Source organism: Vigna unguiculata, chromosome 6 (genome assembly GCF_037176805.1).
Source record: "Vigna unguiculata cultivar grain cowpea cultivar isolate G323 ecotype 2 chromosome 6, ASM3717680v1, whole genome shotgun sequence".
NCBI classification, from domain to species: domain Eukaryota; kingdom Viridiplantae; phylum Streptophyta; class Magnoliopsida; order Fabales; family Fabaceae; genus Vigna; species Vigna unguiculata.
The window spans coordinates 45320445-45341074 of NC_140797.1; the positions used below are offsets into that span (position 1 = coordinate 45320445).

The 20630-nt window shown below is 32.2% G+C and overlaps 3 protein-coding genes across 4 annotated transcripts; all 3 read right to left on the minus strand.

Annotated features, from left to right (window-relative positions):
• Positions 1 to 1375: 1375 nt before the first annotated feature.
• On the minus strand, positions 1376 to 6755 carry BRCA1 (breast cancer susceptibility1). 2 transcript variants are annotated; one of them, XM_028075385.2, is made up of 13 exons: positions 6605 to 6755; positions 6453 to 6506; positions 6278 to 6348; positions 5905 to 6018; positions 5247 to 5743; positions 4795 to 4902; positions 3757 to 4695; positions 3581 to 3681; positions 3195 to 3381; positions 2904 to 3110; positions 2649 to 2814; positions 2410 to 2528; positions 1376 to 1856 (listed from the first exon to the last, which is right to left on the minus strand). In XM_028075385.2, the coding sequence occupies exons 1-13, from the start codon at positions 6649 to 6651 to the stop codon at positions 1506 to 1508; spliced, it is 2961 nt and encodes a 986-aa protein (XP_027931186.1). In that variant the 5' UTR covers positions 6652 to 6755; the 3' UTR covers positions 1376 to 1505. The 2 variants fall into 2 exon arrangements, with proteins under 2 accessions (XP_027931186.1, XP_027931185.1); XM_028075384.2 differs by having other exon boundaries at positions 3757 to 4701.
• A 3463-nt stretch (positions 6756 to 10218) lies between these two features.
• LOC114187036 (BAG family molecular chaperone regulator 2-like) lies at positions 10219 to 13431 on the minus strand. The gene is made up of 4 exons (XM_028075137.2): positions 13044 to 13431; positions 12067 to 12323; positions 10786 to 10932; positions 10219 to 10557 (listed from the first exon to the last, which is right to left on the minus strand). Exons 1-4 carry the CDS (start codon positions 13258 to 13260, stop codon positions 10417 to 10419), a joined length of 762 nt encoding a protein of 253 aa, XP_027930938.1. The 5' UTR covers positions 13261 to 13431; the 3' UTR covers positions 10219 to 10416.
• A 2735-nt stretch (positions 13432 to 16166) lies between these two features.
• On the minus strand, positions 16167 to 19643 carry LOC114186583 (nucleoporin protein Ndc1-Nup protein). The gene is made up of 4 exons (XM_028074536.2): positions 19027 to 19643; positions 18725 to 18949; positions 17906 to 18286; positions 16167 to 16880 (listed from the first exon to the last, which is right to left on the minus strand). The coding sequence occupies exons 1-4, from the start codon at positions 19438 to 19440 to the stop codon at positions 16413 to 16415; spliced, it is 1488 nt and encodes a 495-aa protein (XP_027930337.1). The 5' UTR covers positions 19441 to 19643; the 3' UTR covers positions 16167 to 16412.
• Positions 19644 to 20630: the final 987 nt, after the last annotated feature.

The window sequence follows — 20630 nt, forward strand, 5'->3', positions numbered from 1 at the left end:
ATTGAGTATATATATGTTGATATTTGAAAATTTTTCTTAGATATCTAAGGTATTTTTCATCTTATCATACCCTTAATTATACATTATATATTTATTTTTCTTTGTGCGATTTCTTTCAATAGTATCTCAATTTGTTTCTAAAACACACATTTGTTAATTTTTTAATATTTTTATTTGTTGTTTATTTTCATCATGTAGAATACTATTTCGATATATTTGATCTAATTATTTTTTATTTTCTAACTCATTATCAATCATACTGTAATTTTTTCATTATAATTGTTTAAATAAATATTATTTACTACAATATAAAAATTTAATGTAATTGTCATAAATAATTTTTTATCATCATCCAACATATATTGAAGTTCAAAATATACAAAATCTATGTCAAAATTTTATTATTATGTTTATTATTTATTTTTTGCGTCATTTTGATCAAGTGATATATTATAATTTTTATTAGTGTATAAAAAGATATTCATTAAAATTTAAAAAATTGAAATAAACAAATATTTAAAATATATTTTAATTTGAATATTTATTTTCCTTTTATATTTTTTTAAAATTATTTTTAAATTTTATTAACTAGGTTTCATTAATGTTTGTAGTTTACAAATTTAATAAATGTTTTGTTTCTTATTAAATTTTATTTGATAGTCTAATATAAAATATAAACAATTTTAATTTATTTTAAAATATTTGATATTGAAGAAACAATCACACTTATAATATTAAATATTTGATAATATTACGTTTCCTTTATCTTTTATTTTATTATTTTATAAAAATTAATTAAAATTAATATTAAATATTTGATATTTTATTATTTTATTTATTATTTTTTACTACTTTAATATTAAAATTAATGTTAAAGTAGTAAGAAAATTAAGATTATAACATTACTCAATGAAAATAGAGGTAGAATAAAAACTTGATACCGTTAGAATTGAATATAGGAATAAATTTTTTCTAAGAGGACGGATAAAAAAATCATCCCCGCCTCGTTTCCACTCCTACTTCGACCAGAGGACGTGCACTATGAGAAGTTACAAAGAATAGCTTTTATTTTGACTCGGAGAATTGACGTGATGACGTAAAAGGCAAAAGCTGAATCAAACACAAGTTAATCGTTACACTTACAAAAAATGATTACCACTTTCCCAGAAGGTGACAACAAAAGGGGGTAATAGACCGTTATCCATGGCACAATCTCTTTGGATGTTACAGACAATTCACGTAACGTTTAGTTACTTAAAAGTTGTAGTGACTGCATAGAGACGTATTTGCATTTTTGCCATTAAAACGTACTGACCGAGATCTAGCCATCGATATCTGATGGTTTCAGAAACAATTATCAAGCCAGCGGGGGATATACAAGAATCACAATATATTACACTAAAATATGTTGTTCCATAAATGGTCAATAATGTTTTGAATATGATAATTAAGATAATAAGGGAAAATATCAGTTGAAGATCGTAAATTATCTGAGTATTCACATTTCATTGAGCAAGGCATTCCACTTTGCAGGCTGCAATTGAATTAAGAATCCATGTATTAGTTACAACCTTAGAGCCTGTAGAACTTGCCACAACCTCTGCATCATGACACCTTTGTCTGCAAATTGTATCCGTTTCTGAAGGCTTACATTTATCCGGCAGCTCGAGGCTGTAAACTATGAAGGTCTGGTATGAATGTGTATCTGGTAACATTGACTTTTGGTCACAAGACACCGGTTTTCTATGCAGAATTATCCCTCCAGCAGCAACCACAAGTTCTTGCAGATACCCCTTGTATGAAGGTATAAAATCTCCCATAAAATAAAACTTGTAGCCATCAAAAAGCTTTGGTTGCTGCATAAGAAATTGTCAACACAGCCATCAGTTTGCAAACAAGAATTTAGTGAAATATACTGCAATTAACCTAGCTTAACTCAACAAGCATGTACTACCTTTCCAGCTTGCCTTTAAACGGAAGAATGAAAATTGACACTCATTCCTCCAATTTTAGCTGGTCCTTTTCTCTACTGCAAAAGCAGACATAGTCTATACTATACTTATCAGCTTCTCACATCTAAATCCTAATAGTAACTGTGTTAAAGCATACTTCTTGAGAATGATTTATTGAATCTAATTACGGAGGTTCCCTTATATTTGCTACGCAGATATTCATGCCTCTCCTTACACTACTTGAGAATGATTTCTCTAGGTTAGCTGTACTTAGCTGGAGTGGTTACACTAGCCTAAATTGGTCAAGATTATAAATTCAATCCAATCTCTGAATCAAAGATTAAAAAAAAAAAAACTGATAAAATAATGACAACCAGAAGGAACAGTATTGCTGTGTTTTCTTTCTTGTAGTAATAGTAGTATAGTAATTATAATTGACAACGATGAAAAAACTAACCTTGTTCAATACTCTTAGTCGTCCAAGACGAGGACCATCCCTAATTCCATGGATGTCAACATTAATTTCATAATGCTCCTCACCAACAGGATTCATTTCCTTCATGCAAGCTTTGATCCCTGATAAGGAAAAAACCAACCAAGTAACCTCATTACCAGACAAGAAAACGGAATTTCAGACATTTATTATAATCTTATGATAAGTACATAGTAGTTAGAAATAGAAAGGAATGAACTTACACTCAACTTTGAGAATCCACTTTCCCTCCAGGATACCCAACAATACTTTCAGGGTTCTTCTGCATGCCCCATTTTCATCCGTTGATGCTATAACATGGGTGACACTCGAGTCCCAATTTTTCAAAACTGTAACTTTATATACACTTTCGAATTTGGAAACAATGTCCTACAATTTCAACAATAAAAGAAAAAGCAAATAGATAAATTTCTTCAACGAAAAATAAGATAATTAGAAATTAAATGAAATCATTTTACCTTCTCCTGTACGGATAGAGCAGAACAACATAGAACAATTTTCTTGTAAGATCTATGATCAGCCCGAGTTTGGCTTATAGTGTCAAGACTGGGACCATGGTTTTTGCCATCTCTACCTTGACCTTTCTTGCTCCTTTTTTGGGAACCTGAATCTTCACAGGGCAGCATGGAGGATGAATGTAGAGGGCATAACATGACAAAGTTTTGCTGCAGTAAATTAGAAGGATGTAATTAGGCCTTCTATCTGAACAATATTTGATTTCAAAAAGTGGTTCAATTTTCATCACATACCTTATCCCAACGACATAAAGAAGTCCACTTGGCACAAGGAACATGAAAGCTCCTGCGACAACTTTTTTCATAACAACCAAGTGCAGCCCCTTTAAGTCCACAAAAACTACATTTAATTCTTCGACTTCTATTTATCTCAGCTTCAAGATTTATTGCATTTTCACCGTCAAAATAAACATTGGGGGCCCTGTGAATATTTAAAACAAACTACTTAATCTTAAATTCAAACTAGATCCAATTACCCAAATCAACCTATCTATAATATATTAGCAAATATTTAATTATTGAAGGGTGATAAATATCAGAATAAGCAAGACATCTTAAGAACAAAAGCAAGTCCAAAATACCAAGACAGATATAGCATTACTCCTGTAACAATTCTTTACCATTCTGTGCAGTTCCTGTGACAATGTGTGACTTTAAACCCCCCTTCATAATCTGCAGGTACAGGTTTGCCATCAAGATAGTGCACCATAGGGCCAGAAACCTGTATTTAGAATTACATACTGTAAGTTCCAGTCCAATTATAGTGATGACAAGAAAAGCATATAAACAATATTACCTCTGATTCTTCTGATGAGAGACAGAAAAAACATTGATACTTCTTCACATGGCTCTCACATTTCCTTAAAACTGCTTTATCAGACAAAGAACGATGTTTCTCTTTTGATGTATCGTTCAAATGGCTGACTTGAGGACAGTGATGAACACTTTCATTAGGTAGAATTTCTTCAGCATTTCTAGTAATAGAGGTACATTCAGAAGAAAGTTTTGACCTTTTAGTATTTCTCGACTTTTTACTGCCAGACTTAGATTTTCTAGAAAATATGTTTCTATTGCTTTTAGAGGTATTCACATTACTATTTGTCTGCAGACTGAAAAGGGGTGAATCAGAACCAGCAAGCTCTGCGGTTGGGTCCATATTTTGTTTTCCAGATATTATCTTCTGGCTTTTTCCAGCAATCTTCAGAGGACAATGCTTCTGATTTTCTTCTTTACATGGCGAAATACATGAATTTGCAACCATCTCCATTTCATTAATACTTAAAACTCCTGACGTATCAGGGACTGTACATGCACTTGTACATGTTGGAACTGAACTGGTATTCAGACAAACCCTCTTGCTCCTTCTACTAACCTTCCCCAGATTGGAAGATTTGGGTTTGTAGCCCAATGCTCGTTCCTGAGTGACATCTAGTGATACATGTCCATCAACATGCATTCCATCAATTGAATTTTTTGGTTCAACAATTTGCTCATGCCTAATTTTTTCCCTAGCCTTCCTCCCCCTTTTCCTAGACTTTACTTTTCCATTTATATCAACAGAACTTCTAATTAGAGGAGTTACATTTGGTGGTAATGCATCAGCTGCTTTATTTCCTTTGGGATTCTCAAATTTCATGTTGTCAGGATTAGTACTTGGTATATTTGCGTCCAGATCTTGTTGTAAGGCAGCCACCAATTCATCTTGATTTTCATCATCCTCGTAAGTATCCATGACCTGCAGCTAAGACGCGAGTTATTAAAACTTCAATAAGTAGGCAATACGTATAATCCTTAATTGTGTATGAATATCATGTGGCTTAAATGCTTTCAATACCTGCATTTTAGAGGGACTTGAAAATAATTCAGGAGAGCAAGGCCTTTGTGTCCATTCAAACATCTCACTATCAAATAAATTAACAGAGATTTGATTTTGCCTCTCGTCCTGCATAACAGTGTCAAGAAACTGTCATTAATGCAATTTAGTATTCATATTCTCAGTATTATTCAGCCTGAGCAATGCAACCTGTTTTAATATCTAACCATAAAAAACAGAACGTCTCAAAAAATATACACTAGTTAGTAAACAAAAAATTGGATTTTTAATGACGTCAACAAAGTTTCCTTCACTCGATTATCACCAAAGAAAAATAGATCAAACGTAGATAAAACATATAAGATATAAATGTCGAATAGCTCTTAGTTACACATAAAATGCATAACTATCAAAAAATCAATCAACAATTTAATCATCTTTATAATATACTAATTTGTTAATCCAGTACTCACGAATGGGGCGATATTCGAAGTGTTTTCATCATCCGAGTCCTTGAGATCACTAAATGAAGGACGATTTGGAGTTGATCCATCAATAAATTGATCCTCGTCAGTGGGTTGGCTCGACTTTTCACCATCCTTTTCCTCTCTCAACCAAAAGAAAGGTGAAAGAACAGGAACAGATTTTTCATTTTGTAGAGGCCTTTCACTTTCAATGACACAAACCTTTTCCACCCCTTCTTTCTCTTTGTTAATTTCACTAAGAGAATCTCCAAGCTTCAAATTTTTCATTGGAGTCTCTGAAAGAATATTTTGTGGCACCAGCACCCTTTTCTTTGCTGGAAAAGAAGGTTTTGATAAACCAGAGCCTGAACTTTCCATGTTGGCTTGGACTGTCTTCTTCGCCTTCTTTATCTTCCGGGTTTTCTTCTCTTGCACATGACCTTTATGAGATCCACCAGCTTCCACCGTGCCAGAGTCGGCATTACCATCACATTGTTTTTCCACATCTGCAACACAGGGTTAAGCATCGTTAAAAAGAAGTACAGCAAATTCACAAAGGCGTGTTCCCCAACTGTTAGCAACTAGACATTGAAATACAAGCAAATTAAAATGTAATGCGATAGATTAACAGATACGGGAAACTAAAAAGCAAAGTCAAACCACTCACCTGATAATTTAGCTTGAGATACATTCTGGGTAACAAATATATTAATTCCTGAAGCAACTTCCATATTTTTATATATATTGACCAAGTTGTCCATGTGAGGAGCAGGGCGAACCTCTACACAAAAAATGAATCATACATGAGGAGCAGTGTCTTTGCGGAGTTGTCCATATAAGCAGTTCTTTAGTAAAAATAACTAAAACGGACTCTCAGCGTGTCCCGTTTCCCCGCTAAGTGAATTCTATAATTACAATATTAAGAGCTTTCTGGTCAAAACATACTGAGAAATGTCATTCGACGGTTAAGACTGTCCAATTTAATTTGTGATTAAAAACAAAATAAAATGCGCGCAAGAAAGTGAGGGCAAGAAACGTACCTCGACGAGTGAACGGGATTTTACAAACAGGACAAGCAGAGGCCGATTTCATGGACTTGACGATGCATGAGCTTAATGCAGAGTAAAATTAGGTTCAATCAGTGTTATTATTAAAGAAAAGTCAAAGAAGAAGAAGCGGGAATCGAAAAGAACATGAAGAGTTTAGGGCATTTACTTGCAGAAGTGATGATTGCAGGTAAGCGAAACTGCGGAATCGAACAAACTCCAACTGTACGAACAATGCAAAGCTAATTAAACAAGAAAAACAGGAGAAAGAGGCGAAATGGAAAAAGGAAGAAGAAAGAGATTATTGATAACTGCGATTACCAGATTGGGCATTTGAGTTCTCTGCCCATTCTCTCTAAATCTCCCATTGCGATGTCTCAAACGCAGACACAAGCAAGAACAACAGAACTTGTGCTGGGAAATAGGGTTTTACTCTTAACCATCGAGTTTAATAGCGCGCTCTTCTCAGGCGCCAATTTCGTTTTTACCTCTCTGTCTGAAATTCAAACCTTCTTCTACCCGCCAATTTTTATTCCTCCATAATTAATAGATTATCATATTAGTTATTTATTTACTGTTTATTTGTGTAGGTTACTGGGTACGCTTAACTTAGCAATATTTTATTTGACAAAAAAACCAATTAATAAATACGTTATTTTAAATTTAATTTTGTAAATAATTATCACGAAATTAGTAATGTGATAATTTATGATTACAATATAATGTAGAATAACTTTAATATTGTAATGGCATTCTCCTTGAATTTGCAGGTTATTATATTTAAACATGCAATATTTTAAATTTTGATTCATACAAGTTTTAAAAACTTACTTCTATAAATGTTTTAAATTTATAATAATTATTATTATTACTATGTGAAAAACACATATGCGAGTTGTGTTTTTATTTTTACCGTATCATAATAAATAGAATTAATTATTTTAATTATTATTAAAATGAAAAAAGTTATTACATTGATAACAAATGTATTTTCAAATAATTATAACTCTAAAAAATAGTTACAAAATCATAATAGTAAGTTGATTAATAAAATAATTTATATTAATAACTATAAAATGGATAGTAAAATGTTTATACAAAAGAAATTTAGCAGTTTTAAAAAGGGTTTTGTTAACCTTAACTCGTGCCTAAGATCATTATTTAAAAATAACTAATATACATTGAATTTTGTAGCAATTCATAATTAAGTATAATAATAAATAAAATCTGACAAAAATCAAATTTTTAATACAATTTTACTCTAAAGAACAAAAATATTCCTAAATATTGTATAATTGTGTTTAATATTTTATTTAATATTCATTATAAAAGTTAAAAAACAATTAAATAATAAAATAATTATATTTTAATGTTGTTAAAAAATAAAATATTAAAATACGATTAAACATAAAAAAAAAGTTTAAATTAATATAAAAAAAAAAGAAAAAGTAGTGTTAAACATCTTCAAAGTTTATCAAAAAAATATATATCAATTTGTCACTTCATTAAATTTATTTTCTGTAACTTGATAACATTTTGTAACATTATGTTAACTTAACAAAAATTCTCTTGTATTAAAGAAAACAAATAATATTTCAATATCTAAAACTATTAATTATAAATAGATAAATTTAGTAATAAAAACAAAATTTAATTACCTAAAATTTTAGTACATATCTTAAAAATTCTAACGTGTTTATTTTGTATAAAAGTTGCTTACAAATTTCAAAAGACAATTTTGTTTTTTATAAATTTTGTTATATACATGTATATTGTTTTAATTAATGAACTTAATTATTTTAGTTTTTAATATAAAAATAATTAAATGAATGTATATTAATTATTTCTTAACCAATAACCAATATTTATAAAGTACTGATTATCATTTTTCAAAAATAATTATCTTTATTGATAACAAAACAAAAGTAATTCGATTTATTAATAAATAGTAGAAAAACATGCACTATATGCATTTGTGAGGCCACTTTTATCTTATGGTAATAAATAAAAAGTAATTATTTTCATTATTTTTAAAACAAGTTTTTCATTAAATTTATAAATAGTTTACTCTTCAAAATTAGTTATAAATGTAAAGATAAAATCTACTTTGATATATAAAAGGATATATAGATAAAATCTACATTGATATATAAAAGGATATATAGACTAATATAATATTATAGATATCTAAAAAACTATATCAAATATGCAAGATAACGTCTATGTTTATACATTAATAAAGTAATTTTTATAGATATAGGTAAAATATCCTTTATTAATAGTTATATAAGTATAATTTTATTTATTTTGTGGATATTTTTTATTTGTTTAATTTTAAAATATAATTAATTTTTTTAAAATAGCAACTTCAAGGATAAAATTGAAAAAACATGTGAAATGAAATATCTTTATATAATAGTGTAAATTATAAAATAAATTATTATTATTATTATTTATGCATTGATTGATTTAATGATATTTATCTAAACTGACTCAAGTAAGAATATTGACCTTATTTGAAAGTGATTTCAAAAGCACATCTTTTATGAAAATTAAGAAATAATTATGAAGATTAACTTTTGACTTTTTTGAACGATACAGCTTTTTTAAAAATAAAATTATGTCGAAACTCTAATCTCAAATAAATAACATCGATGATAATATTTATATATGGTGTGCATCCCTCGCTAGAAGATGAGTCAAAAGCATGGTACATGTGATGTTTAATAAGGTGTAATGTTTTGATTTTATAAAAGATTTTAGTACTGTACTTTGAATAACAAACAAAAGAATCATCAATAAAAATATCGTTAAAGCCCAAAATTATCCAGTCCAGGTCTTTGCTAAAATTGATTCAAAATAAATTAAATTGGGTCAAAGAAAGGCCCTTAACACAAAATAAATAAGTTTAAAAATAAACAAGTTTAAAGTTTAAGAGATAAAAAAAGTATAACAAACTTGAATTTATCATTTTTATATATAATTTAAAATAATTAATTATGCTAAATTCTTTTGAAATTTAATATTTAAAAAAATTATTTAAACAATATAATTTATCGTACAATATTTTAATTTTTATATAAAAATAAACTATTCTCTACAAATGTATCACAACATGAAAATACTAATCAAAAAGTAGGAGACTCAAAAACCTTGTTTTTGTCAATCTGGTAAGGATATTATTTTTATATTAAATGTAATCAACTGTCTTTTTCAACATTTCAAGAATGAGAAGTTCATGCATCTTTATTCGAAATCATTTTCCTTTTTGAAAAAAAAAATCAGTTATTTTTAGGGGAAGTGAATTAAAATAGCTTCTGATTTCATTTTATTTTTAAGTTTCTGGAAAATTAAAAAAATGCAAGAACATTAAAAAATTATTATATTTTAAAAAACATTGATTTATTTTTATGAAAAAGTTACAACAATTTGTCCCATATTAGTTTCTGTAGTTCTCTTTCTATCTTCTGAGTACTGAATGTTTTTGTTAAGAGTTTTTGCCCGTTCTCACATATTTCTTTGTTTAGCTATCCATTTTTAGAACCAATTTTTAAACTTGAGTCACTTCTGTATATAAGGGCCTACATCATTATTTTAACATGGTTAGTTTACAAGCTATTGCAGTGAAAATGACAAGTATAAGTTTCACCAGAAAAAAAGAATTATGAAATATTTTGATAAAATGGACAACCTATTTGTTCTATCTAAACTATAAACAGCCCAAAGGAGTATAGTTTATGACAAGATACTAAGTTCTAGTTTAACACATGAATCAAACTTCAAGAACTAAAGCACCCAACACACTTAGTCAAAATGGACAACCCCACGCATATAATAGTGTCCAAAATATAAACAATTAATATTTTTAAACTGTTAATCAAAGTGGTCACCGATAAATTGCATGGGATCACAAATACAAACCTGAAATAATCGAATTCACCAGCAAATAATAATTATGGTTATATTAACATTTCCGACTTCTATTTGAATTGGCATTTTTAACAAAACCTTAGGTAGCTATTATAGTGTGACAGCAAGACTTATTGACAGTTCCGAAACAAAGTTTGTACGTATAGACAAAGAAGAAGAAAATGGAATAAAGAAGGGGAAAAGAAAAAAGAAATGGAGCAAACTCAATCGAATATTTCCCAAGTGGTGGAGGATGGAATATGATCAAAGGTCTCCCACTTGGTTGTGACAACAACAGGCTTTATTCTGGCATTAGATACCTTAAGTTCATCCAGGGTTTCTACACATTTTTGCACTCTCTTTCCCTGAAAAAGCAAATAGTAGATTATTCTCTGTGACTTACCAATTCAACTTTTGCATGTAAGTTTTGTCTTTAATTTTATGACAAGATTAAATAAATGATTATGTTGTTTAAAGATGTTGTTGACCCACATGACCATACCATGATATTTAGACGAATTAACATCCATATGAAATCAAACATACGGCAAAACAAGTACAGTTGAGAGAAATTGGAACTATATTGAAAATACCTGCAAATGTTTCTGTGCAGAAGCATCGCCTTCTGCAGTAATGCTTTCTAATTTGATTGCTTGTCTCATAAGCATCTCGATTAGTGTTGTAATTTGAACTTCCGGTACTTTGACTCCGTTGGAAATAGACTTTTCAATGGCAGAGACCTACATTGGAAAGAAAATGTATGTTGTGTGTTATGTTCGGACAAAATTTCGGGTAGCACTTACATGCACATGGTTCTTACTACTTATATCAAGCAATATGTTTCAGAGAATGATTCAAACTTTGGGGGTGAAGGGAATAGTATTGTTGAAGCTGATGGTGGCTTAGTTTACTATTAACGTTGAAGAGTATATCATATAAACATCGATGGAGTTGATTGAGATAAACAGTGTATGTCTAAAATGTTCATGATTATAACCTGATCATAACCTTAACAGTTCATTCTCTAAATAACACATACGCATATCCAACAAAATCAACCGATGTTTGGACCCTTATCCAATTATCACTAAGATACATTTATCAAAAAGAAATGAAGTTTCAGACGCCGCATAACATAACGACACAATACGATGTCATATTCACACAAATTATAACATAGACTTGGTCCATGTAGCACAGAGCTAAGAGGTTAGGTTACTATTATTATTACTGATGGGGCTTGTATGTTTGTGCATTTCCCACAGTATACTAACACCCTCTGGCCCTCACCCAGGTCATTCCGATTACAGCTGTTGTGACAAAGACAATGTATCACTTTCTTCTTTTTTTCTGAGCAAAAACAATGTATCACTCACCACACCACTTATGACGATAACCCACCGGCTACCAAGGAAAACTGTCATGCAATACACTCATTGACCCAGAGTCAATTCTACCTTAATCATCTTTGACAGGGGAAAAAATTAAAAGAAAAAAAAGGAAAAAATAAAATAAACAGATGATTGTGTTTTTATTTTTAAACAAAACCCTTCTGTTCTATGCTATACTTAGTAACTAACAAAAATTATGTTCGGTGTGTCTTCTTTAAGTTTTCAAAAAAAAAAAATCTCATTCTTGTATGATAAGATTTTTTTCACTAATCTAGATTTCAAAATTTTTCATTCACTTGCTACTTTTTTTTCTATCTTTTTTTATCTCATCCACAGTGGACGGAAAAGAATAACCACCGACATGCATTGACGGTAAGAAAATACAACTATTTACTTTATTATTTTTTACAGTAACTATACATTGAAGTGTTGTGAATTTATTCGAAACGTTGAATTGGTTGGATGTGAAAAAGATGCAAATACCTGGTCTGCAAGCTGATCAAGCTGGAGTGCAACGGTGTTGATTGCGCGATGCGCGTTTTGGATCTTAGCGTTGATACGCATCTGGATGAAGCGTCGTTCGATGCTGGAAGGGTCTTGGATCAACACCACTTTTGATCTGTCTTTCACTCCGCACGCGTCCAAAAACTCCCCATTTTGTCGCTCTTTGCCTCTGTACACCACTCTCTGTTCATCCACCTGTAACCCCGTTTCCCCACTCAGCACCTTCTTCACTTCCCCTGTCATTTCATTTCATGTCACGTCATTTTCACACTATACCCTCACCCCAATTCCACTACCATCTTTTTCGTTTTACTTTTTCAATTATCATCATCAAATCAGACCCATCTCCACATGTTTCCTCCCCAAACATTCCCCAAACATCCAATCTTATCATCGTCTTTAGTTTTGGTTTGCATTTTCTGAACTAATAATTTATTAAAATTATACTCAAATATAGTTTTTAAGATGAAAGGAATAAATAATGGTTGTATAACTTAAAATCTATTACATAAATCCACGCAATTGAAAAGATTAATCACAATGTATACTTATTCTATTTAAATATTTAATTTTAATAATTTAACGTTACTTTGATTCTTATGCGTTAAGTAATATTATTTTTACATTGTTGGACAATCAAACTGCTTGAAAGTTATATTAACATCAGTTTATTGCTTAATTGCAACATAAAAATATGATAATATACAGAAACTAAACTCTTCATTCTATAATAACCCAATTAGATTTTCAAAGAAAATTGAACAAAAAAGAACTAGCCGACAATGCCATGTTACGTGGGCACGTAGCATCAGCACCGATGGATTCACAATGCTGCATTGAAACAGCCACCTAACTCGATTTCAACAACATTACTCTTCACAGTAGTAATTTTCACAGTAACAAACCAGAGCAAGAGAAAATTAACAATGGTAGTTTAGATCCAGAACTTGTCTTACCGAAAGTGGCCATCGAACTGACGCAGATCTCGTAACGGAGAGCACCGTAGGCGATTCGAAGGCGCAAACTGCGTGCTGGAGCATCCGTTTGCACAGTCCTTTTCTGCACCAACATTCCTCCGGGTCTCATTTCCCACTCCGTCTCTTCTTCTCCCGCTGTTGTCGTCGTCGACGACGACGACGAATTCTCTCTGGCGCTCGGTTTCTTCCTTATCATTTTGAACTCAGTTTTCCCGGGAAAATGAAAAACAGTGGTGGTGAGTATTTTTTCTAGGGAAAATATCTAACGCGTGACGAGCTGTGTTGGAAAAAACTGTGTAACCTTTGCCGACACACAAATAGGTTGCAAAGTTTGCAGGTGCGGGGATTTTATATGGTACACCAGACGAAGAGGGTAGACACAAATTATTGCGTCATTTCTCACTAATGCTATTTAACTGGGAGCGTTATTATTACTTTATTGTTAATTAATTAAAAGAAAGTAATACTTATATATTGTCAACATATCAATGTTAGCATTGTTGTAACTATACTAATTTTTAAATATTTAGATTTAATTAACCTCTGGTCTCCACAGTTTTAAAAAGAAAATTAATTACACGTTTATCTTCCTATTTTTTAAATTAAGTCAGTTTTTCATTCATTTAATTATCATAACGTTGCTAACAGAAGAAGACGCTGTTATATCTGACCTGAATAATTGACGATGATGCACACATTAAGATGTTTGTTATCAATTGGATGACACAGTTCTCTACTTCTGAAAAATCTAAAAGTGAAATATATAATTAACCTGTAATTAAAAAAATTAAGAAGATAAGGTAGATTTAAAAAAAAAAGTATTACTAATAATAATTCTTATGATCTATAAAAATATTTTAGATTTTAGAAAATATAAAACCTGAGTCATAAAAATTGAAGAGACGAGACTATAATAGAGCGTGGAGGGAAATTATGGTGGTGATGCGGGGTATGAGGGGAGAATGTTGGACCAATGAGAGGCATGCCACGTGTAGGAGCGAGTTAGCTAGTGTGCAGTGACAGCTAAGCTTGCCGACAGTTGAAGGAACACGCGGAATGAAGATGTTGCTTTTGCTTAGTGTTGAAAACGGACACGTGGATGGCAATGGTTGGATGAGGATTTTTAAGTTCCTATGATTGCAGTTTGAGCCATCTCCTGGTTTCGTTGTTGTGGTTGGTTTGTGATAAATAATTTCGTTTTATGTGGTTGGTTTGTGTTTCATTAGTTTCGTTTTCGTAAGTAGGCAGAGAAAATGCCCAAAAATGACATTACTTTAGGTATAAATTATGGTGGTTTTTTAAGATAGATGGATAAGGTTTAACAACTTGCTGTTAAGTTATATTAAGAGTGAGGATTGAATTGCAAAAGTTGATTATGATTAGGGAACTCGAACATCACTTTGACTAAATGACTCTTACTTGCCAAATGGATCATGGTTGTTGTCACTGATTAGGATGGCTGGGTGGTGATGTCAAATAATCATAATAAACCCTAATAACTCATCCATTCAATCATCACTATATTATTGACTTAAAAATTCCAAGCTAAATTATTCGTTTTTATTCATAACTTCTGGAAAGGTTGAAGAAGTTGATGCATAATAAACCAAGAATGCAAAGTTGTATTGGTCTCTTTGTAAACTTTCACAAGCCTACTTTCAACATTTGCGTCCAATTTTTATTTTTTTTATAGAAGTTTTGCATCAAAGGTCAAAGAGCTTTTGATAACGAATTTGATTTAGTTTGGAGCTTTGGATACATGTTTCAAATGTGAAAAATAGTAAAAGTCATTTAAAATAGTTTCAACTTGAGGATGAATATAGACAAAATTACATAGACAAAATAATAAAATCTTTGATATTGACAGTTATTATATATAGTCCTTCATTTATAGTTTACAGGAAGGTCACAGGGACAAATTAAGGAACACAAACAAATTATACAGCTAAACTAAAATGTTTGATGTTTTAAAAAACAATCAATTATGCCACCAAAATTGACAGCCCATTACCAGACCCTATAATCCTTGACGCTACAATGAAACAAATTTAGTTAATAATCATAATGGTAGGTAATGAAAACCTCAAGAACTAAATTAGCACTTAGTAGTTCATTTTTAAATTCAGATCTCAAGTGGTTTAGACAAGAGCTTTCAGGGAGAAAAACATACTATTATACGAAGGCCTGCTCATGGGTAGGTTCGGAAGGATTGGGGCTAAAAGTCAAACAATCCCATCCAAACTGCACACAGTATTTGGGATAGTTTCTTATTGCACCTCCATAAATATTTTCCTTTTTTCTTTTTGAATTGTGTAATCTATAAATAAAAGATAGTTTTTAAATTATACTGTATGAAAGATTTCCGAAACTTAAAAATGATTTTTGAATTTTTTTTAATAAAATAATTTTCAAATTATACAATTTAAAAATCATCTGACTTTTAAATTACACAGTCTAGAAATTATTTTTTACTTTTAGAGTATATAATTCAAACGTTTTTTCTTAAGATTTTTTTTTTAGATTGTAAAATCTGAAATTCATTTTTTATTTCTAGATTATACATTTTGAAAAAGGATAAAATGAGAATTTTTTATATGCAAATGCAAAAGAAAAGTTACGGAAGTGCAGGAAAAAAACGGTCAATATACATAGTAATCCATAGCTGACAATTTTTACCTTATGGTTTTGCTGGTTTTTTGAACGTAACAGGTTATGAAAATGGAGGGTGGGTTTAATAGGCTATTTTATGGTCTTCCAGTTGAGTCGGCTAGTTCTACTCACCTATACGGGATATTTGGGAAGAATCTTTTATAAACACACCTATCCCAATGTCCCAAACAATTTTGAAAAATTAAAACATTTTGAACAAATGCTAACCCATATACTCTGGTTAAAGAATTACAAAGAGTTTTTTCATGAGTACCGAGAAACTACAGATTTAAAAGAAGGGGTTTTTACTCGTTACAACGAGGAGAATCGCTTCCATATGATTAACAAGACCAACACGTTTTTCCTGTAAAGACCTTTTATTCAACTATTGAGTAGGTGCATGTGCCTGCGCATGCGGAAAATATGAAGTTTTTATGATCATAAAAAACTATATTAAGAAAACGAATTTGTTCATTACTAAAAAAAGCTCGTTCAAATTATCACTTACCAGCCAATGCCAGTATCTTCAACAAAATCCCAAGAGACTAATATTGTTCATCTCAAATTTCTACAGCAAAACTGAACCTTTTCCTTCCATTCCATCTACATCTCCTCACTTGTCAACATCCTGGGCGTATAATGTCTTACAAGCATGTTTAATAAGGAAAGTAATATTCAAAACACGCTACAATGCGGCAGTTAGGTAGCTCGAAAATCAAGAAAAATACGTAATTTTTGTATTAGCATCTCCCTAGTACCAAAAACGGGCTTCCCAGTTGTGATCCAGTCCTTCTCCAGAAGATTTGCTTTAGCACCAGCGGACATTTCATCTTGGAATGCAGAGACTATTTGGTAGATTGAAGTCTTGAGAACGTCAGCAATAGCATAAGCTTTTGAATTCACAGGGCCACTTCTTCTTTTACCAGCTGCAACATCTACCCTTCCGCTATTCACAGTTGCCCATTTGATACCAGCAGCTCCCAGCAACTGATTTGGTGGTTGCAGGTTTGTTTTCTTTCCCATGAAATTTTCAACAGCAAGAAGGCAGGATAGAAGTGTTGAAACCACGGCAGCGTTACTCCCGGAAAGCTGAGCCACCCCAAACTTGTCCTCTTTACGTGAGCAGGCAGTCAGTGAAGCAACACTCCTTGAACACCATGCATATAGCTGCATTTAAGCAAACAAATGCTTTTTAATATGTTATCACAGATTCTGGATAGAAGGCTGGGAGTGTGCAACTTTGTCACCATACAACTATAAGGCTTCTTGTCACAGAGAAGTTAATTAAGTGAACATTTGAACCATTGGTTATTAATTGATCAAATTTAGGTTGCACTTCATGTCAATGACCAACATAAATATTTATGAAGCCTAGAGGAATCATGAGTTGGCTTTCCCCTCCCTAAGTCCATCCACCTACAGTTACATGTATAACTGGTTTACATGTAGAAAGTGTTGAAAAAAATTCCCCTGAACTTATTTTCTCTTTACATATGGAGAGGGATGGCTTAAATATGATCCACACAATAGTTGGTTGTGGGAGCAATTTCACATTTAATACATATCAAATGCTGAAAATCAATATGATATTAGGGTATTATAATTATCATCCTGTTAAAACAGCAACTGGTATGGACTCGTAATAGTTTTCATACAACAGTAATACGCCTAAAATATTATTGAAAATAAGAGTATCAGGTTAGTGTATAATACCACCATAGACATTTTCAGTTTTCCCTCAATTAAAGACCTCGTTTAATGTGCACACTCCCATTCAGTAGTTTGTGTTTAAAATAAGAAAATGAAACTTCTGGGTGTTTGATAATCAGTGTCACAACTTAAGAAGAGTTTAGAGTCTTTAAAACATGATTTCTTCTTTCAATCTAAATGTTTTTTTTTTATAATGAGGTACATTTATCATCATACTCCTAGCAAATTTGCTTATTTTGGTTCCACAACCTAAAAAATCAGTTTTTACAACCATAGTCCACCACAGAAAAAAAAATGAACATTAAACAGTGAGGCCTGAAAGACATTGCAGAAATGCTAATGCTAAGCCATGAAAAACCTTCTAGTGAAGTAACAATATTCAGTGTAAACACAAATGCCGAAAGCTTTAAGGTTATACGGAGAGCAAAAAAGTTAGTTTTTAGTTTCATATAAACTATACAAATAATTAAGTTATAATGTACCTGGAAGTTGTACAGTTCTTCCACGTACTTCAAATCGGACCGTGGATCCGTTGGGGACAACAGCTGGTTTGATAATTGAGTAGCTTTGTCAACAGAACTTCCTGAGCCTTCACCTAATTTAGTTGCAAGATGTTCCAATGGCTTCAAGCACACAGCAACTACTCTTTTGTAAGTTTCACCGGTTTCTTCAAAAAACCCCGCACGCCTCCAAGTGTCAACATTGTTCTCGCAAACCATATACAGATCAAGATGTGCAAGATACCTTGGAAGCGATGTAGGATTAGTCTCCTCCAAAGCTGAAAGGAGATGCTCACTTGGATTAGTTTCTGCTGCCGCCGATCCTTTTGGAGGTGCAAATATGGCCCTCTTAGTATGCAAAACCTATGTACCATATTCAACCAAAACAGAAACTTCAGCATTCGGTAACAATGCCTCCTTTCAAAAGGCTAGGGAATATAAAACCTTATAAAAACCTCATACAATTCAAAATCCCTACTTGTTGTATATGTCTCCAACTGGTACACTGGTGACATTATACAAGGTTTCATTTTGGATAGTTAAGATAAAACTATACTCAAAGTTGTTTTAACACATCCTGAACATTATACATAACAATATAAGCTGTAAAATGTACACGATAGAGATCCCAAATTCCAAAACATCACATCAGCAGATCAATGAAACAAGGTTGAACGAGTTCGACACCAAGGCAAACATACAAATAAAACCTAAAACGGCAAAGTGCATGAGCACACGAGATCACTTTCTCCTGGGCATATCAACAAACATGTAGAGATCATAAGTTTGAGAAAAACCAACCCAATGCAAATGATGAGTCAACTCCCAAGAGAAGAAGATAGCAAAAGTGGCAGCAAAAGAGGTTATCTGCTCCACGAAGAATCTTGTGGTGGCGACGGCGTACTTAAACGGATGCGGCAGAAGCTCCAACAAAACACCGGAGATAAAGAAAGCAAGAACGGAAAGCTTGAAGGCTTGTCGAGCAGCGGAAGGAACACCCATCTTGAAGCTGAAAAAGGGAGGACGCTGCTCCCACAAGAAGCAAGAAATCAGTACGAATAAAGAGTATGAATTTGTTAATAACAGGAAAGAGAGTGAGAGACCTGGATGATGGGGAAGTGGAGGAGCCATCGGCGCTGGAAAAGGTAATGAGAGGCGAAGAGGGAGCCGATGAGGAAGCCCCGGAAGGCTAATCGGGGGAGAGGGGAGGAGGGGTGGGCGGCGGCGGGGAGGGATAGGGCGGCGGAGAAGGCGGCGGCGGTGGCGAAAAGGAGGGAGAGGGGGAGGCGGGGGCGGGGGTGGGGGGAGGAGAGGAAGGAGAGGGTGGGGGAGAAGAGGAGGTGGGAGGAGAGGAAGACGATGAAGGAGAAGAAAGGGTAGTGAGGTGAAGATAAGGGAAGACAGAGAAAATGGAGGAATACGATAGATGATGAAATGGATTGCCAGATCAAGAAACTCATCAACCGGTTCTTCACCAACATCTCCAATCTTCCTCTGCTCCCAGACATCATCATCATTCACGAACGACCACCTTTTACTTTTCTCTTCTTGTATTCTCTGCACCAACAACAATCAATGCTTCAAATTCCACACTCTCTTACTCACTCACTCTTCCCCCTTCTTCCCTTCGCAGACACTTCTTCTTTCGAGGGAGGTAAGACTGAGTCGTTTCTTAGGTCAGTTTAAATTTTTGAATTTTTTTTAACACTTCTTTAGTACAATCTTTAGCTTACGCCCAGTTGGCCAGTGAGTAATAAAGATCAGTTTTGTTAAAATTGTAATTAGTTTTGAAGTTTTAAATGGGTTGGGTTTCGCAGGCTCAAATCATATTCAGCCCAAACAATATGGATCGAGTGGTCTACCCTGAATTAAAATTATTATTTTTTAAAAGTTTTAGTTTATCTGTATATTTAACTTAAATAAATATAATATATGAAAATTCAGAGTTTGGTGTTAAAGATTTAAAAGATGGTACGTTACACCGATTTATTTCTTGTAATGGAGAAATTGAGATGGTACCAATCATGCAAATTGATATCATATAGGTTTTGTCGTTTAAAAGAGATTATTATCTTAATAAAATATGAATAACGCTAGTCTAGGTATTAAGAGAGTTATTTAGCTCCTTCAAGTAAAAGTTTACTAAAATAATATAAACATATACTATTCATGAAATAAATATTGTTTCTTTTTTCATCACATTTATTATATTATTTACGCTTTGTTAACTTAACCACCATAATGTCTTTTGGAGGCACACCATGACATTCATCCTTTCAAGGGCGCCAAATCGTTTATATGAGAAATGACTATACTTGTAAGACATATACTGAAATTGTAATAACATGAATGCCCGACTTAAGAACATCTTTGTTCTTGTAAGTACAACTTTTAATTTTGATCGATTTAGAAAATGTAGTTATTTTTTTTTTCTTTTGCATGAAAAAAAAATAATCATTTTTGTTTAACTTAATTTTGAGTTTTCACTTAATATATAACAAAATAAAATTTTAACTAGTTTTTTAAATAGTTTTTCTTTCTATAAATTTGTTGATTTATGAGTAATACTTTATCATCAATCCTCGTATAACTATATGTTGCATGTGATATCAATTGTCTCGTGACAATGAACAAGTGGATCGGATCACAATCGAATCGTGATGTTTGGACTTGTGTTACACTCGTGAGTAAAAAGAGTTACACCTTA